The sequence below is a fragment of the Vulpes vulpes genome, chromosome 4 (assembly GCF_048418805.1).
Source record: "Vulpes vulpes isolate BD-2025 chromosome 4, VulVul3, whole genome shotgun sequence".
In the NCBI taxonomy this organism is placed as follows: Eukaryota; Metazoa; Chordata; class Mammalia; order Carnivora; family Canidae; genus Vulpes; species Vulpes vulpes.
The window spans coordinates 57,008,085-57,027,286 of NC_132783.1; the positions used below are offsets into that span (position 1 = coordinate 57,008,085).

At 38.2% G+C, this 19,202-nt stretch overlaps 1 protein-coding gene across 18 annotated transcripts in view; it reads left to right on the forward strand.

The window, feature by feature from the left end:
- WDFY3 (WD repeat and FYVE domain containing 3) overlaps positions 1–19,202 on the forward strand; it is a 273,205-nt gene that overhangs the window by 24,803 nt on the left and 229,200 nt on the right. For 8 of the 18 annotated variants that reach the window (XM_072755759.1, XM_072755760.1, XM_072755764.1 and 5 more), the window contains exon 2: positions 8,362–8,455. Coding sequence is in view for 10 of the 18 variants with exons in the window: in XM_072755747.1 (XP_072611848.1) it covers positions 8,952–9,004 (53 nt within the window). In the remaining 8 variants the exon portion in view is untranslated. Of the gene's footprint in view, positions 1–8,361; positions 8,456–8,897; positions 9,005–19,202 lie in introns of those variants that run through there. The other 10 variants (XM_072755747.1, XM_072755750.1, XM_072755748.1 and 7 more) reach the window with 2 other exon arrangements.

The window sequence follows — 19,202 nt, forward strand, 5'->3', positions numbered from 1 at the left end:
TTTTTTATTTTTTAGTGAATTGTATTAATTTGTCAAATGTTGAATCAGCTTTATTTTCAGGATAAACTCCATTTGGTCGTAATGTGATATTTCTATTATATATTGCTGATATTTTGTTAAAACTTTCTCATTTGTCTTCACAAAAGATATCAGATTTCTAGTCTTCTTTTCTCTTAGTATCTTTGTTTGGTTTGGCATTAAGAAATTACTGGTCTCATAAAATGTTGTAGGAAGAGCTTCCTCCAGTCTGGGTTGAACTTGTTAGTTTAACACACATATATAGTCTGTTTTGTTTTGTTTTGTTTTAAAGGGTGAGGTATAAAATATACATATATCTGCTAAACTTTGCAAAAGGTAGGGGTAGTAAGAGATGATGGGACCAAAGGTTTATGGGTGGAAATGACACTTTTCAAACTATCTCTTTTTATATATTGATTTTTTAAAGCAAAACATGTTATCTTTCATATTAAAAACAGGGATGGGGTAAATCTTAAACTATTAAAACAAATGAGCCTGACTGTATATTCATTTAGTGCTATATTTACATTGAAAGGGAAGAAAGAATGAATTTAAGTGACTTACTAACACAATATTTGACTATTTACTCTCGCCTGGGTGGAGGAAGAGGGAGGGATTGCAAACAAATCTTGAACTCTTTCTACTGGAGTTTATTTTTGTAGTGATAAGAACAAAGCAACTCCGGGTCATTTTTAGGTTTATTATGCTTTGAGTAAATGTTTTGAGGTTGCTTGAGCCAGGACCTGAGGAAGGAGGGATATACAAATATGAAATGGGGAAAGGCAAAAATGAATCCTGAGGGAATGGATTGCAATTGAAGGTACTAATGTGAATTCATTATTTTTGAAGCTAGTATGTATACATGTATGTGTGTCTACATGTGCCCATGTATGTATATGTATGAACATGTGCATTTACATATGTTTGTATGCATATGTGTATGTACGCACTTGTATTTCCTGGTAGCTTTGCCAACAAAAAGGCTAAGAATGAAAGAGCAGAGAACACTTAATTGCCAAATCTTGATCTCTAAAACTTACCAGCACAAAGGAACCAGAGATCCTCAGAGAATTGGCTGATTGCAGGCCTGGGCGGGGTATATACCAGGTGAACCTCAAATCATTTTCCTTATTGATATACTAGAAAATAAGAAAATGTTTTTGGAAAAAAAAAATGGGAGCATTTCATAAGAAGCCTATTAGGCTTCCTACTGGACCAGTCTAGATTAATTTTATGATCAAATAAGTATAATAATGAATTATGAACCAGTAACAATAAGAATTCATTATTCATAGTAATAAACTGATAAGTGAATAGAGAAGGGAGGTTGGGTACCATGTGATTCCAGATATGATATCCTGAGGGGACATATCATCTGTGTGATAGTCTCTGGCCAAGACCGCATAACCTGAATCTAATCATGAGGAAACATTAGACTGAGTCACACTGAGGACCATCATTCTACCTAATAAAAAGGGGAGGGAGCTGTGTTCTTCCAAAAAACCAATATCAATAAAAGACAAAGAGTGTGGAAATGTTCCATATTGAGGTTTAAGTGAGAGAATCACTAACTGCAATACCTGCCCCTAGACTGGATCCTATACTGGATGGTGTGTGTGTGTGGGAATACCATAAAAGGACATAATTGGGCCAGTTGAAAAAATTGGGGATATGGACTAGACTACATAAAAATGTTATAATACTGTTCAAATTACTGAAGGTAATGTACTATGATTATAAAAGAGACTAAGGAAATGCACATGAAGTCAACAGAGCCAAGGGCCATGATGTATATAATTTATCCTCAGTTTGTTTGTTTATTTATTTTTAAAGATTTTATTTATTTATTCATGAGAGACACAGAGAGAAAGGCAGAGACACAGGCAGAGGGAGAAGCAGGCTCCATGCAGGGAGCCTGACATGGGATTCAATCCTGGGTCTTCAGGATCACACTCTGGACTGAAGGCAGGTGCCAAACTGCTGAGCCACCCAGGCATCCCTATCCTCAGTTGGTTTAGAGAAAAAAATGTGTGTGTGTGTGAAAGGAAAGAACATGCAAGAGAGAATGTGAGCACAGATGATAAAACAGAGTAGCATTAAAAATTGGTGACTGTAGATATAATGGTGGTTTTGAATTCTGATATTTGCAGCTTTTCTGTAAGTCTGAAATTATTTCCAAACCAAATATTTAAAACATTTAAAAATATCTGCCCTTTATTTTTAGAGTTTCTTTATTTATAAAGAATGTGGTTCTTTGTCTGGAACCAGTTTGGAATGAACATTTTTATAATATTTTCCTGTGTGTTGGTGTTGTGGCTCTGTAAGCCAACCATTGTTGAATATGACAGCAGTTAGTGGAAAATAAATGTCACTGTGTGGACAGCTACAGTCTAAAATCTAACTTGGGGAGGGAAACTATTTACTATAGCGATTAAATTTCTAGAAGTATTAGTTGCAACATCTACTGAATTCTTCAGAGTTATCATTTAACTGTTAAAAAATCAGAATGGTTATTTTATGTAAAAAAATCTAACTCTTGCACCCTGATTAGATTTTCTTGTTTTGAAAACTCAGAAAGGTTGTAATTTTTATTTGTTCATTCAAAAAATGTTTATTGAATGCCTACTGTGTGCCATAACCCTTCCTAGGCATTGAAGGTATAGCACCAAACAAAACAAAAGCTCTTGCCCTGTGGGTTTTAAGTTTTCATGGGAGGACACAAACAAAAATAGAAATGAATTTAATGTATGTTAGTAACACTGGAGAAAAATAAACCAGAAAGGTGGATAGGGATCTTGGGAGCAAAAAAAAAATTTTTTTTTTTTATTGGAGTTCAATTTGCCAACATTTAGCATAACACCCAGTGCTCATCCTGCCAAGTGCCTTGGGAGCAAAATTGTTAAGATTTTAAATAGAGCGGACAAAGAAGACTTAGCCCTGTAGACATTTGGGCATCACTTAGAAGATAGTGCAGGAGTGAGGAATGCAGAGATAATTATCTCCTGGAAAAGCATCTGGGCAGAGAGAACAACAAATGTAAAGACTCTGAGATGGAGTATGCTTCGCATGAATAAGGAATAGCAAGGAGGTCTCTTAGGAAATGAAGTCAGAGGTAATAGGGGCCAAACTATGTAGGTTATTTATGCTATTTTAAAGATTTTGGCATTTACTCTGAGATAAGAAGCCTTTAGGAGATTTTGGACACAGGAGTTACATTATATGAATTATGTAAGATTATCAGGATTGCTCTGACTGCTTTGATGAGAAAAAACTGAAGTAGGGCAAGGGTAGAAGTTGGGAGGCCAGTTACTAAATTGTAGGAAAAATCCAAGTGAGAAATGATAGTTATTTTGGTCAAAGCCTAGGTGAGGAGAAGTGGTCAGATTCTGGATATGTTTTATAGACAGAGTCAGTACAGTTTACTGATAGGGTGGAGAGAGTGTAAGAACTTGAACTTAAGTGATCAGTGAGAAGAGGAGAAATAAGCAGCGGAGGTGAGGAGTGGCCAGTGAGATAGGATGAGACCAGGAGAGTCTTTGTTCTGGAAGCCAGGTAAAGAAAGTGTATCAGGGCTTGATGAGTCATGCCAGTTGCAGATAGGTCAAGAAAGGTGAGAACTCACTGGCCTTTGGATTTAACAATATGTAGATAATTGGTGGCCCTCAAGTTCAATGACATTTTGGGAGGCAAAAGTCTAATTGGAATGTGTTCAATTTGAATTGAAGAATCTTGAAGACAGAGTACGGACAACTCTTTTGTGACCTTTTGCAAAAAGGAATCAGAGAAACTGGCCATGACCTAGAGGGGTAGTGGTATCAAAAAGGTTCACTGTTATTGTTTGTTTTCTAACAAATATTGTATTCTAACACATATTGCAAATATATGTATACACTAATGGTTTGCTTTATCTGAAGGAGGAAATTAGGAAATTGATGATATATGAGAGAGAAGTGGGCCTTAATAGAACATTGCCCTTGCTGCCCTTGAAAAGTAGGGTCATGGTCCTAGTATTAAAGTAGAGGAGCTAGACTTTGACCCAGAAAGTTCAAGCACAGTAGAAGGGTACAGATTTAGGTAAGTGGGTAAGTGTGGTTCTGGAAGTTCTCTTCTATAGGAATCAAGGCCAGTGTGTAGAGTGATTCAGATTTTATGTGGCTTTTTTTTTTTTTTTTTTTCCCTGTATAATGCTGTTCATCAGGTATTCTGTCAGGAGTCCTGAGAAGGTATAGGAAGGCTATAGCACTGCTTATTAAATTTTTTTTTTCAGACATTCAACTTTTTGTTGCTCTTTAGTCTAACCGTCTGGTTTGTATAACACTTAGGAAGAAATTCCTAAAACCCTTTTGGGACTGTCTAGAATTTTTTTTTTTTCTTATTGAAATTCAAGCCAGAGTATGTATGATCCTAATGTCCTTAGAATTTTCATGTGAATATAAGAAAATCAACTTAAAGACATATTTAGGGCAAGGTATAGTTAATTGTCTAGCCAAGTCTGGAATGAGGATCTCTGTGATCTTCTAGTTTATATAATTTAATTTTTGAAATTCAGTTTTCATACCTGTGTGCATATTCATACATTCATACTCACCCCTTTGACAATATAACTGACTTACTCTAAATTGGAGGCAACCAAAGCATGAAATGAAAACAGGTAACACGTCAGGGTTAAAATGAGAACTCTGCCTAGAGTGTGATTTAAATTGTAATTTGTGTAAAGCTGATACTTGAAATTATATTGCATATTACAGTTACAGTACATTGAAATCATGTCAAAGCATTTGCCTTTGGCTGCATTTATATGAAAATAAAGGATTATAAAACAGGATTATGTAATATTCTAGGCTTCTGGTACTTTAAGACATCAGTAGATTGTGTTAATATACAAAAACATTTGGTCCTCTATCTTACTGTTTCCCACTCTGTCTGGCCTCCTGCTGTTTTGTTTCTGCTTCTTTATCTCAACACTTGCTTGTACCTGGTAGTTCAAAATGGGTAAAACCAAATAATCATCCAAAATACTAAAATTTCTATGAAACAATAAGTATGAGCAAACAACTGAGGAGGAAGTGGCAAAATATATGAATAGGCATTTCATAAAAGAGGAAACATGAGTTAGCCAATAAATCTGAAGAAATACTCAGTATCATTAATCAACAGGAAAAAGCAAAGTCAGACCACAATTTGATGCCATTTTATACTCTCAAATTAAGGAGTTAGCATTACTAAGTATTGGATGTGGTTTAATATGAACAGGTAGTTGCTGGTGGGATTATAAATTGCTAAACACATTTGGGGAAAATAAAAATAGGCATCGTCATGAAAAATTGAACATGTGCATATTCCTCAACTCGTAGGTACAAACTTTTTTTTTTTTTTTTTTTTAAATTTTTTATTTATTTATGATAGTCACAGAGAGAGAGAGAGAGGCAGAGACACAGGCGGAGGGAGAAGCAGGCTCCATGCACCGGGAGCCTGATGTGGGATTCGATCCCGGGTCTCCAGGATCGCGCCCTGGGCCAAAGGCAGGCGCCAAACCACTGCGCCACCCAGGGATCCCAGTAGGTACAAACTTAAGTGAAACTTTGGCACATGGGACATAGGAAAAGGCGTGTGAGAACATTTATAACAAATGGTCATAATAGGGGGAAAAAACCCCTGGGAGAAAAATAAGATACTATTGTGAGGAAAATGGATAATTATGATATATTTATATAATGAAGAATAATTCTACAGTGAAAAGGTATGAACTGCAACTGAGGGGAACAACATGGATGAATTTTTAAAATATAATACTGAATGAAAAAGTCAAACCCTAGAAGATGGGAGCTATTTTAATACTCTTCACAAAATTCAGTGGAATACTATGCTGCTGAGGGATATGTACATATATGATAAACTTTTAAAAACATATTTATTTGAGAGAGTGAGCACCAACTGGGGAGGGACAGAGGGACAAGCAGACTCCCTGCTGAGCAGGGAGCCTGATGCAGGTCCCAGTCCGATGCTTAACTGACTGAGCCACCCAGGTGCCCCTCTTGTGACAAACTATTAATTAGGTAATTTTTAGAGAGAGCACTTGAGCACATGCTAGTGGTGGGGAAGCGGGTGTTGGTAGGGGAGGCAGAGGGAGAGGAAAAGAGAATCTTAAGCAGGCTCTATGCTCAGCACAGAGCTCAAGGGGTAAGGTGGGGGACTTGAGATCATGACCTGAGCCAAAATCAAGAGTCAGATGCTTAACCAACTGAGCCACCCAGGCATCCATCCCTATGATAAACATTCACTCATTTATGAGAGAGTGAGTGAGTGAGGAGGGGCAGAGGGAACGGGAAAAAGGGTCTGAAGCAGACTGAGCACGAAGCCCCTGTTCATTCCACTAGTGCGAGATGATGACCAGAGCTGAAACCAAGAGTCAGACACCTAACCGACTGAGCCTCCCAGGCGCCCCCCCCTGCAATAAACTTTTTAAAAAGCCAAGTAATGATAAACACAAAAGACAGTAGAGTAGTTAAGAGGAAACTGAAGGGGTGAGAGAGTTGGGGCATGGGAGAGGGTGAGCAAGTTAGGAGAACATTACCAGGAACTTCTATTTAGATTCTTGAATTGGGTGGTAGGTACCTGGGTGTTTAGTCTTTCTTTTTCTTTTTTTAAAACATGTTACAAGTAACTTTTAGGTAATAAGTTGAAAATAGGGAAAGCATAAATTAGGAGACATGTCATCATTTCTGCTTATTCCCTTATTGCCACTTGAATTCCTAATGTCATTCAGTTTTTCACTAGAGGTATCTTGTTTTAAAGTCTTTTATCTGATTAAGCTGGTGTGTGTCTATCTGTCAAGTCACTTGGTAACAACTTGTTGGATGAATAACTGAATGAATCATTTGGGAAAATAATTCCAAGATTTAAAAAAAAACCCCCTAAGAGGTAGATTTTGAAAAATACTTCTTCCACTTCAGGCTGGGTGAGCTAGCCAGCAAAACTAGGTTATTGTTACGTAGGCTTTTGAGTGATAATTAACTGTATATTTGAAGGCAGTATTTCTTTTTTTAAGTACAACTCTCTTTTAATTATTTTTTTAATTAATATTTACACCTACTGTGGGGCTCGAACTCACAACTCTGGGATCAAAAGTCACATGCTCTACCAACTTAACCAACCAGGCTTCCTTTGAAGGCAATATTTCTGATTATGTTTTAACTCCTGTAATAATATCAGAGAGATTAACAAATACATGACAAAAAACAGTCGATCAGAAAAGCAGAATGTTGCTAAAAGAGGAAGAGATTCATAGGTATAATGTTTTAGAGTTAGAAGGTCCATGGGAATTAGTTCACCCTCCTCGTTTTTGAATGAAGGCACTTTGGAACCAAAGACGTAATCGATTAAGATCATAAAACTTGTTGAGAATAGAATTAGGAAAGATTAGAACCTATATTTTGTGATTCATATACTAATGTTTTAATATTGAAATACTGAATGGCAAATAAACATTTTTTAAGACTTTTTAAAAAAGATTTTATTTATTCATGAGAGACACACAGAGGCAGAGACATAGAGGGAGAAACAGGCTCCCTATGGGGAGGCTGATGTGGAACTCGATCCCAGGACTCTGGGATCATGACCTGAGCTGAAGGCAGACACTCAACCACTGAGCCACCCAGGTGCCCCAAGACTTTTTTTTTTTTAAGTGATTTCTATATCCGTCATGGGGCTTGAAATCACAACCCTGAGACCAAGAGTTGCATACTGTGTTGACTGAACCAGCCAGGTGCCCCAAATAAAACAAACATTTTACTATCTTATATAAGGCATGCTAAATCACTTGAGGTTGGGTTATAACCATTAAGTGAGAAAACATTGTTTTCTGATTTTAATATAGAACAAACTACATTTACCTTCAGATGCTTGACAAAACTAACAGGAATTTTTTTGCTTTTTTTTTTTTTTTTTTTTTTTTTTTTTGCTTATATTTGGGTTTCCAAAACGAGTTTGATCTGTGATGTACCAATGAATACTGGACTGGATATGGGAAGAATTACGTTCTGAACCTGGCTCTGCCACTAAGTAACTGTTGTCCTTGATTCTTAGTATAACTTTTCCTGGTCTCAGTAAAATGAAGAAGCTGAACCAGATGGTTTATAGATACCAAATTTAAACAACTGTATTCTTTATGGATTTTATCTAGTAAATTTTATCTGTCTTGAATAAATCATTGTCATGTGTTCTACTACTAAATCACTACCAACAAATAAGGAGATAAAGAAGGAATCAGTAGAAAATCAACTCATTATGCCAAAACATATTCTGAAAATAAATTGGGTTTTCTTTTTCTTTCTTTCATCATAGGTATAATACTTCTCCACATCTGCTTCAGGGAGAAAGTGCCTGCCACTCCTATTGTTTCTACGCAGGTTCATGCCAGCCCAGAACAGAGAATCAGGTCAGTTTTATGACTGTTTTGTTTATTGAATAAGGAGTGAGGAGCAAGAATTATGGTAGTCTTTTTTGCATTAGCATTGTAACAAGACCACTGAACTCTGACTCAAAAAAGAGCTAGATTTTAGTCCTCCTTTAATTGCTGATGGCTGGCTAAGCTTAGGCAAACCTGCTTTCTTGAAGGGCTTGTAGTTTTCTGCATCCAAAAAAGAATATATTAGAAGAAATTACTTTCAGTTTCAATTTTGGCGTTAATGCATTATTACTTTTATTGTTGGTACCTACATAGAATAAAATCTTGTTTTTAAAAGATCATTTTCTTTTTCTTCTGGAAAAATCTAGTTGTAAATTCAGGGTTTGGAACTCTTTAACTCTACTGTATTGTAGTTCCTTTGAGTGAATAGTTTATTTTTTTAATGATTTTATTTATTTATTCATGAGAAACATAGAGAGGCAGAGACACAGGCAGAGGGAGAAGCAGTCTCCTCACAAGGAGCCCAATGTGGGACTTGATCCTGGATCCGGGATCCTGGCATCACACCCTGAGCCAAAGGTAGGCGCTCAACTGCTGAGCCACCCAGGCATCCCTGAGTGAATAGTTTAAATGATGAGCTATGTTGTAAGGCAGTTGAGGGTACTCCTGCTACCTGTTTGCCTTGGTTTTAGTATTTTGCTTGGCTTTATCATTACTGAAGAGTTTTTTATGTGAAGTTATTAGTCCTTTGGTAATGTTCTTCAGTTATTTTTTTTTTTTTAAGATTTTATTTAGTTATTCATGAGAGACACAGAGAGAGGCAGAGACAGGAGGAGCAGGCTTCGTGCAAGGAGCCTGATATGGGACTCGATCCTGGGACTCCAGGATCACACCCTGAGCCGAAGGCAGACGCTCAACCGCTGAACCATCTAGGCATCCCGGTTCTTAGTTGTAGAGAGGGTATCTTTTTGACGATGTTAGTTCTCTATTGCATGTGATACAATTCTAATAGCTTAAGCAAAAGGGAAGTTATCAGACTTTTGAGTGTGTCCCAGGAGACATCAAAAGATTCAGGGACACAGAAATGCAGCTGGGCTATACAAGAACCCAGTACCCAAATGCAGTCAGGTTTCCCTCACACTGTCAGTGGAGTGCCTCTTTTCTGTGTCTGTTTCACCATCTTCGGAGAGCTGACTCTTCACATTTCTCTTCTTTGTCATGGGAAACATGGTTGTTACCACTTCCTACACTCTGTGTCTTATAGTTCAGACTCCCAAAGAAAGGCTTTCACTTAAGTACCCAACCCCAGATTTCCCAAAACAGACTGATTCATTAGTCAGGTACCCCAGAATAAGTGGTACCTTAGGTCAGAGTCTTTTTAAAACTTGACAATGGCTGTCTTGACATATTTATTTAGAAGCCTGTTCTCTGAAAAAGGATCTGATTTTTTTCTACTGAAATGCAGATGGCTCATAATAGGAAATTAGCCCTTCCAGGTGTATTTGTATTTTAATTGGGATCAAACATTAAGCTAAAGCCTTGTTTCCCAAACTGAGTAGAAGTGAAGCCTTGAGTTCCAGTATATAATAATGATTAACATAGATAAAGAAGAGCATTAGGGATTGAAAGATGATATTTTAGGGTTTAGGGAGTGGGAGAAAAATGAGCAACCACGTTTGGGTAGTCAGAGAAGGGCAGATAGATAATCACGTATATTTCTAAGGTAGCAGTGTTATTGAATATAGCAAGTAGAAGAAAAGCTTTTCAATTTAACTTTCTGAAAAAAAGATTTGAAGGTTAAGAGAAAGGACCATTAGGTTTAGTCCCAGCTCAACTACTAGCTGTGATTTTGCTTAAATCACTTATCTCTTGTGCACCGCACTTTACTAAATTCGGGCCACTTACCAGCTGTGTGATTTTTTAACTTCTAGACATCAGTTTCTTCTTCTAAAGGAATTGATGATAGTGATCCCTCATCAGTTTCTTGAGAGGTATTACTATATATAAAGTGTTCTAAACAGCTCCTAGCACATCAGCATCCTCAATTTTTGAAATAAATGGATTAGATTATATGATTGCTGGAGTCCTAGCTGACTTAAAAAAATAAACCTGTGGTCTAAGATTTTTCTGATAGGACTAATGTCTTTTTTCAGAATTAATACTTAGAAGCTTTGGCCAACTACTTGAGCCTTGCATTAAGACTGATATTGGTACTGCCAATAAAAGTTATTTTGTATTAAGTATATGTATTTGTTCTCTCTGGCTATATGTATTAATTTATTAGGGCTTCTATAGCAAATTACTACAAATTAGGTGGCTTAAACAACAGAAATTTATTTTTAGTCTTTTAGTCTGGGGCCAAAAGTCTGCAATCAGTGTGTCCCTTCCATGACCCCAAGGACCCCAATCCCTCAAGGATTGGTCCCTTCCATGTGAGAAGGTTGTATTCCAGTGCTCTTTCCTTGGCCTGTAGATAGCCATCTTTTCCCTGTCTCTTCACATCATGGTCTTTTTTTTTGTGTGTGTGTGTGTGTGTGTCTCCAAATTTCCCCTTTGTATAAGGATACCAGTCATATTGGATAAGGGTCTACCCTAATGATGTGAGTTTAATTTGATTACCTCTGTTAAAGCCTGTCTGCAAAAAAAGTTACATTCTGAAGTAGTGGGGATTAGGACTTCAACATATGAATTCTCTGAGGGACACAATTCAACCCATAGCACTGCATAACAGATTACTCCAGGGATGCCTGGGTGGCTCAGCGGTTCAGCAGTTGCCTTCAGCCCAGGGCTTGATCCTAGAGTCCCAGGATCAAGTCCCACATTGGGTTCCCATCATGGAGCCTGCTTCTCCCTCTGCCTGTGTCTCTGCCTCTCTCTGTGTGTCTCTCATGAATAAATAAATAAATAAAATCTTTAAAATAAATAGATAAATAAATAAAATAACAGATTACTCCAAAACTTAGTGACTTAAGGCAACAAATGTTATGTTATAGATTTTGTTGATCAAGAATCTAAGCTGGCTCCTCAGGTTCAAGGTCTCTTACAAAGTTGCTTTCAACATGTCCACAGGGTTATGGTTTCATCTGAAGGCTCTGGCGAAGGATCGGTCTCCAGTTCACTCACATGGTTGTTGGCAGCATTTAGTTCTGCCATGGTTGTTGGGCTGAAGGCCCTAGTTTCTCATATTGGCTGTTTGCCAGTAGCCTATATTAATTCCTTTCCATGTGAGCCTTTAATTTTGTAATGTAATCATGGAAGTGTCATCCCATTACTTACTCCCTTTTCTCTTCATCAAGAGTGAGTCACTGGGGCATCTGGGTGTCTCAGTTAAGCCTCCATCTCTTGGTTTTGGCTTAGGTCATGATCTTTGGGTCATGGGATTGAGCCCCGAGTCAGACTCTGCTCAGCATGGAGTCTGCTTCTCCCTCTCCTCTGCTCCTCCCTCTGCTTGCACATTCTCTCTCTCAAATAAATAAATAAAAAATCTTAAGAAAAATAAAAAAAGTCATTGAATCCAGCAGACACTCAGGAGAGAGGATTACACAGGAGTGTGTGTACTAGGAGGTGGGGTCATTGGGAGCCATCCTTGAAGCTCCCTATAGTAGTATATAAAAATGAAGGGAGAAGATAATATGCTAAATGGAAAAAATACATAATTTGATATTATTCACAAAGCTTAAGTGTTCAACTTTTTAGGTTTTTTTTTTTTTTTAAATTTTATTTATTTATGATAGTCACAGAGAGAGAGAGAGAGAGAGAGAGAGGCAGAGACACAGGCAGAGGGAGAAGCAGGCTCCATGCACCGGGAGCCCGATGTGGGATTCGATCCCGGCTCTCCAGGATCGCGCCCTGGGCCAAAGGCAGGCGCCAAACTGCTGTGCCACCCAGGGATCCCTGTTCAACTTTTTAAAGTAATCTCTACTCCCCCAATATGGGGCTCGAACTTATGACTCCTGATATCCAGGGTGTCATGCTCCATTGACTGAGCCAACCAGGCACCCTTAGTCTTCAACTTTAAACAGAAATTTAATACCCTTAAGCCATGTGACTTTGTAAGGAGAAAGTACCTCCTCACTCTTATTTTTTTAAAAAAGGAAGAAATGTAACTTTTATCTTCAGTTTCCTTATTTTAAAATTTTTTTATCCTTTAAAGGTTGTATTTATTTGAGAGAGAGAGTGTGTGTGTGTGTGTGTGCAGGGGCAGGGGAGTGGGTAGAGTGAGAGCATAAGCAGGGGTGGGGCAGAGGGAAAAGCAAACTTCCTGCCAAGCAGGGAGCTCCATGTGGAACTCAATCCCAGGACCCCAGGATCCTGACCTGAGCTGAAGACAGATGCTTAATCTAGTGAGCCACCCACGTGTCCCTCTTTTTTTTTAAAGCAAAATGGTGCATTTCATTAAATCAGTTATTTTTTGGTCCTATGTAGAAATGCTCAAATGGTATCTGGCTTTTCACTTTGCTGAGTTGTTAAACTATTTCTCATAGAATATCCAAAAGCTTAAGCTTATGTTCCTAAAAATATTGAAGAATAAGAGGTCATATGTTGTTAAGATTACTTCAAATTTACCAGCTTTACTATGGTTACTTTCTTCAACTGAGTTACATTTTATTGTAAAGATTTTATTTATTTTAATTTGAGAGAGAGAGCATGAGCAGGGGTGGGGCAGAGGGAGAAGCCGACTTCTGCCCAGCAGGGAGCCAGACATGGGACTCGATGCCGGGACTCTGGGATCATGACCTGAACCGAAGGTGGACTCAACCCACTGAGCCATCCAGGTGCCCCTAAGTTATATTTTAAATTGTTAGAAATTGTTAAGACATTTGTAAGGATATTTAATACAGTGAATTGGATAAAAGAAATTACAGTCATAATTACTTCTACAGAACGTAGTGGCACAGTCACATATGCTATATCTACCAGTAGCAGTTCTTAATATTTACATTGATGGAGAAGTACTTGGAAAGTATTATTATGGGTTAGTTTTTGTAATCTTTGTTTGGAAGGCAGTATAGTTGAGTTTCTGGAAGTGAGATTTGACTTAATTGTTAATTGGCATTATCTTTGTGAGTTTAATCCAAGATAAGTTTGTGTGTATGTGGCAAATGGAGTGACATTTCTTCAGTAAATTTGGTCTAACAAAATCTCCACTTCAATGAGAAAAAAATGTTTTAAACAACTTCATTAGAATAGTTTGAGCATATACTTTTTTTTTTTTTAAAGATTTTTATTTATTTATTCATGAGAGACCCACAGAGAGAGAGAGAGAGAGAGAGAGAGAGAGAGAGGCAGAGATATAGGCAGAGGGAGAAGCAGGCTCCATGCAGGGAGCCCGACGTGGGACTTGATCCCTGGTCTTCAGGATCACGCCTCACGTGGAAGGCGGCGCTAAACCGCTGAGCCACCCAGACTGCCCTGAGCACTAAAGCACTGATTACATGACTGAATTTTCTAAGCAGTTGTTTATAATTATTTGTGAGTTATTATAAAATGAATTTGTGAGTTATTATTAGTGAACACCTAATTATTAGAAATGATGAGATTTATTTTTAAATCTTGCTAGGTTTGTAAGTTTAAATCATTTCATACTGTACAAAAGTAAAATGAGTATGAACTCAATAGAATTTGTATGGAATATCCTTTTTTTTACTTGTTAGCAGGATGTGGTTTAACAGACACCATACAGAATTTTAAATTGAAGACTTTCTTTTGATACACAGAATGGGCTAGGGAATGCATTCTTATGTTTGAACAAATGGTAATATTTTTTCTTTAGAAAAAAGCTCTGCTGCATTGATTATGTTAGAGAGGAAGTTTTATTTATTTATTTATTTTTAAAGATTTTATTTGTTCAAGAGAGAAAGAGCAAGCATGAGCAGGAGGAGGGGCTTTAGACTCTCTGAAAGAAATAGTGTTGAATATTATATGGTTTAGAAGAATATTACCCAGAAATGAAAGTTTATGTAGGATGCATTTTTTTTTTTTTTTAATTCATGAGAGACCAGAGAGAGAGCGAGGCAGACATAGGCAGAAGGAGAAGCAGGCTCCATGCAGGGAGCCCAGTGAGTGACTTGACTCTGGGATCATTTTTTTTTTTTTTTTTTGTGGATGGTGGTGGTGGTGGGGGGGGGGTTGCTATCTTCCTTGATAATTACATTCCCAAGGGATGGCTCCCGGGTCCTGGAGCAGGACACTGCTGGGTGGTGAAACTGGTGAGAAGCTGGGAGGTGATTTACAACTCAAGGCAGCAGGGAAAGAATTCACCATTGCAAGTTTGCTAAAGTGCTCTAAGAAAAGGGAGGTCAGGGACCTAGGGTCAGGAAGGAACCCGTCTCACGTTTACAGTCAAGGTGACAGGGACTTTAAGGCCATCTGGGTCAGAGGGTGGATCCCCCTTCCTTGCTCTCCAGGAAGCTAGAGGTCTCGGAAGTCCCCATCCGATTGTTAAAAGGGGGCAGCTTTATCAGGGGACACACAGGGACGTGCTGCAGGAGGGACTCTGACTTAGAGCCTCATCCTGCCAGGTGATTATCTCCTCCTCCGCACCTTGGCTTTCCAAAGCCCCGTGGTAAGGCCCTGCAGTTTTCTGGCCCAGTCTCCATCCTGGGGCCGAGAGTATTCATCGAAGCAACATGCCCAGGACAAACGCTTCTACTTCTTAGAAATCCAGGTCCGGGGATCCCTGGGTGGCGCAGCGGTTTGGCGCCTGCCTTTGGCCCAGGGCGCGATCCTGGAGACCCGGGATCGAATCCCACGTCGGGCTCCCGGTGCATGGAGCCTGCTTCTCCCTCTGCCTGTGTCTCTGCCTCTCTCTCTCTGTGACTGCCGCCGCGCCGGGACCATGTCGAAGGCGGCCGGAGCGGCGGCGGCGGCGGCGGAAAGTTGTTTGACGGAAGAAAGTTTGACTCCGAGTCAAAGGTCGACATTCAGCCAACCACTGAGCCACCCAGGTGTCCCAATGTAGAATGCATTCTATATAGAAACATATATTGAGAGTTTAAAATGTTTAAGAAATGGAACTCAATATGAAAAGTACAGGGTTCTTTTTTTTCAAAGATTTTATTTATTCATGAGAGACACACAGAGAGAGGGACAGATATAGGCAGAAGGAGAAGTAGGCTCGCCACGGAGAGCCCAATGCAGGACTCGATCCCAGGATCCTGATCTGAGCCAAAGGTAGATGCTCAACTACTAAACCACTGAGGTGCCTCAATACAGGTGTATTTAATGTGAAACTTAAATTACAAAGTTTTAAAAGTTTTTATTATCAGAAAAAAATAGAAGTTGAAAAAAATAGCATCACTAATTAGAGTATTGGAATTTAAAATTTTCAGCTTTCTTTTATTTCAGGAATTGATACCTAAAGTTCGGGACTTAGAAATATAAATCGTTTTTATCACACTTTATCCCCTTTTGTGATTTTTTTTTTTTTTTCTGTAGACTTCTGGTGATTGACTAGAGCTAGAGGTTTCTATGACTTCATCTTTGAGTTATTTTTGACCTCATGTATTCCTTATTCGGCTCTTGTTTGAGGACAAATTATGCATTTTTTTTTAGTATATATGCTGCCAAAGCGAGCACAGACAAATTATGTATTTTTTTTTTTAGACAAATTATGTATTGATCTTCATTAAAAATTATATAAAGATTTAAAAGCAGGTATGAGAGAGAACTGTAGTGTAGTATATGTGTTGGTTAAGGTACCAAACTTAGTCATATTTCTAAGTTTAGATCATGGAGTCATTGCTATAGCTCTTTGCCCTAGTATACATTTCTTAATTTCTCTTTTTACTTCCTCATCTGTAAACTCCTCATTTGTGAGTTTATTAATAATATTTAATAGAAGTATCATAAGGGTTAAATGAGGTAATGTTTGCAGGGTTATATATTGTCATTAGCAGAACATCATTCTATTTATATTCTAACCTTAAATTTGTATTGTTTTCTGATTTGCTCTAGGTTTGAGGAGCTATTTTGCAGTCACCAAATACATATGTATTTGGTATTATAAATCTATAACCCAAGGAAGTCAAATTTTCATTTCTGTTTTCTCTTTAGACTTTTACTACTGGCCACTCCTGTTTTTTGTTTTGTTTTGACCTGGGAGAAAGGAGTGAAAGAGGGGGTACCTATTCCCTTCACAGTCTTATGTCTTCTTACCCATGGTAGCATTACCCCTTGCTTCAGTTTTATGAAAACCTCTACCACAGGGCTCCTGTATTAACCTGGTTGTGAGATGATTATGGCCACTTAGGAGCATCCTAAGAAAGCTAGGCTACTTCTCCTTGTAGAAGAAGGATCTATGTCTAAGTTGAGGGAAATACTGAATTTTGTTTTTTTTTGTTTGTTTTTTTTGAAATACTGAATTTTGGAGGAAGTCTCCTGTTCACATGTTTTGCTGCTAATTTGGTAAGATGTCAGTTTTACCTTCCCTGAGCTTTTTTTTTTTTTTTTTTTTTTTTGGTGCTTTATGTCAGTGAAAACTAAGAAGGCCACAGCTCTCTGTAGAGTTTGTAATTTGGAAGTGTTGTACAATAAACGACAAAGGAAGAGGAAAGGAAGTGTGAAGCATAATTTCTCAAGCTGTTTTATTATCTTCTTTGTGTGTGGTGGTGAAGGAACCTCAAAGAGCCTAGTCTAAGGGTGCCTGGGTGGCTCAGTTGGTTAAGCATCTACCTTCAGCTCAGGTCATTATCCCAGAATCAAGCTGTGTTAGGTTCCCTGCTCAGTGGGGAATCTGCTTCTCCTCTCTCCCCCTTCCCCTCTCTTCCTCAAATAAATAAATAAATAAATAATTTTTTTAAAGCCTAGCCTAAATCATCTTTTGGAAAGTAAAGATTTAGTTGTTGTTGTTGTTTTTAATGGAATGAAAGATTGTGTGAGTATGTCCATACGCTGAAGTAAAATGTCAGTTAAAGAATGAGTTAAAAACATAAAGGGAAGCAAGGATACATTCCATTCTTTTTTTCTTTTTAAATTTTTAATTATTTTGGTTCTTTAAAAGAGAAATTAGGAAATCTTGGTTCTTTCCACCTCCAAAGAACTGAAATAATTTATAATGGCTGCCCTCTCTCCCTTCCACATTTACTCCTTCCCTTCCTATTTTCCACATAATTTTTGACATTTCAGGTTGGTTCTTTTATATTTGGTGTTACTGCATGTTTTGTAGGAAGCAAATCATGTTATTGTGTTCATGATAGAAGAGTTGTTTTTCTCCTTAAAATATCTGTAGCTCTTTCTTAACTAGATTAATTGCCTAGTCCAATAAATGTTTCAAAGAGCTCCCTAAGAATGAATTTTTGAAATTGTCTCAGAACTAATCATGGTTCTTTTTGAGATCAGAGCTAAGATTTGTTTTATTTAAAAACAGTATCTTTTAAAATTAAAATAACCTTTTAAAATATTTTTACTTTCCTCCAACATCAGTAGATCATCATGATGCTTTGCGGTGTCTAAGTGGCCATTCAGGAATAAGGGCTTTTAGGGTCAGAGGTTGTTGAAGGAAAACTTTTACAGAATATAATGAGAAGGCAAGCTGTCCCCTATGGAAGAACACCTTAGTTTATTGGTGCAAAGGCTGTATGATAGAAATTGTGTTTTTTTGCTGGAAAGACCCAGTTATGTGTTTATGATAGAATTGCCTGAGTGGGGAAGGGCAGATTCTGTAAGAAGGGCTTGTGTGTGGGTCACCTGGATGGCTCAGTTGTTTAAGTGGTTGACTCTTGATTTCAGCTCGGGTCATGATCTCAGGGTTATAAGACCAGGCCCTTCATCAGGCTTTGCACTCAGTGTGGAGTCCACTTGAGATTCTCTCCCTCTCTCCCTGCCCTCCCTCTACTCATGCTTGCATACACTTTCTCTAAAATAAGTAAGTAAATAAATAAAATCTTTAAAAAGGAGAGGGTTGTGTGTAGGAAGAAAATAAATTATCCATGAGAAAATTTTTGAGATTTTAAGTTTTAATACGTTTTAAGTTTATTGATTTGAATTAGCTCTTTGCTTTTCTTATTTTGCAGTCTTGTTTTCCATGGTTCATAGTTCATGAGCCTGGAATGGAGATAGATACATTGAAGTCTAATAGAAGAAATGGTCTGTAAATTCAATGAATGAATATTTAATCTTTTTTTTTTAATTTTTATTTATTTATGAGAGAGAGAGAGAGAGAGAGAGAGAGAGAGAGGCAGAGACACAGGCAGAGGGAGAAGCAGGCTCCATGCACCGGGAGCCCGACGTGGGACTCGATCCCGGGTCTCCAGGATCGCGCCCCGGGCCAAAGGCAGGCGCCAAACCGCTGCGCCACCCAGGGATCCCAATGAATGAATATTTTAGCTGTATCTTATAACTGTATTTTGAAGAATGTGTGAGGCTTGTGAGGCTTGAACTCACAACCTGTGACCAAGAGTCATATGCTTTTCTGACTGAGCCAGCCAGGCACCAAAGGTCCTAAAAATATTTAAACAGTATCCTCTGTGATATGTATTCCAGTAAAAAAAAAAAAAAAAAGATGGTGTCAGCCATCTTTTTTACTTTAAGTTCATTGCACTTCTTTCTGTATGATTTTCCAAAGAGCTAGGCCTCTGAGAGTTGTAGGATCTTTTAAGATTAAAAAAGTGTCTGGGGATCCCTGGGTGGCTTGGCAGTTTAGCGCCTGCCTTCAGCTCAGGGCATGATCCTGGAGTCCTGGGATCGAGTCCCACATCGGGCTCTCTGCATGGAGCCTGCTTCTCCCTCTGCCTCTGTCTCTGCCTCTCTCTCTCTGTCTCCCATGAATAAATAAATA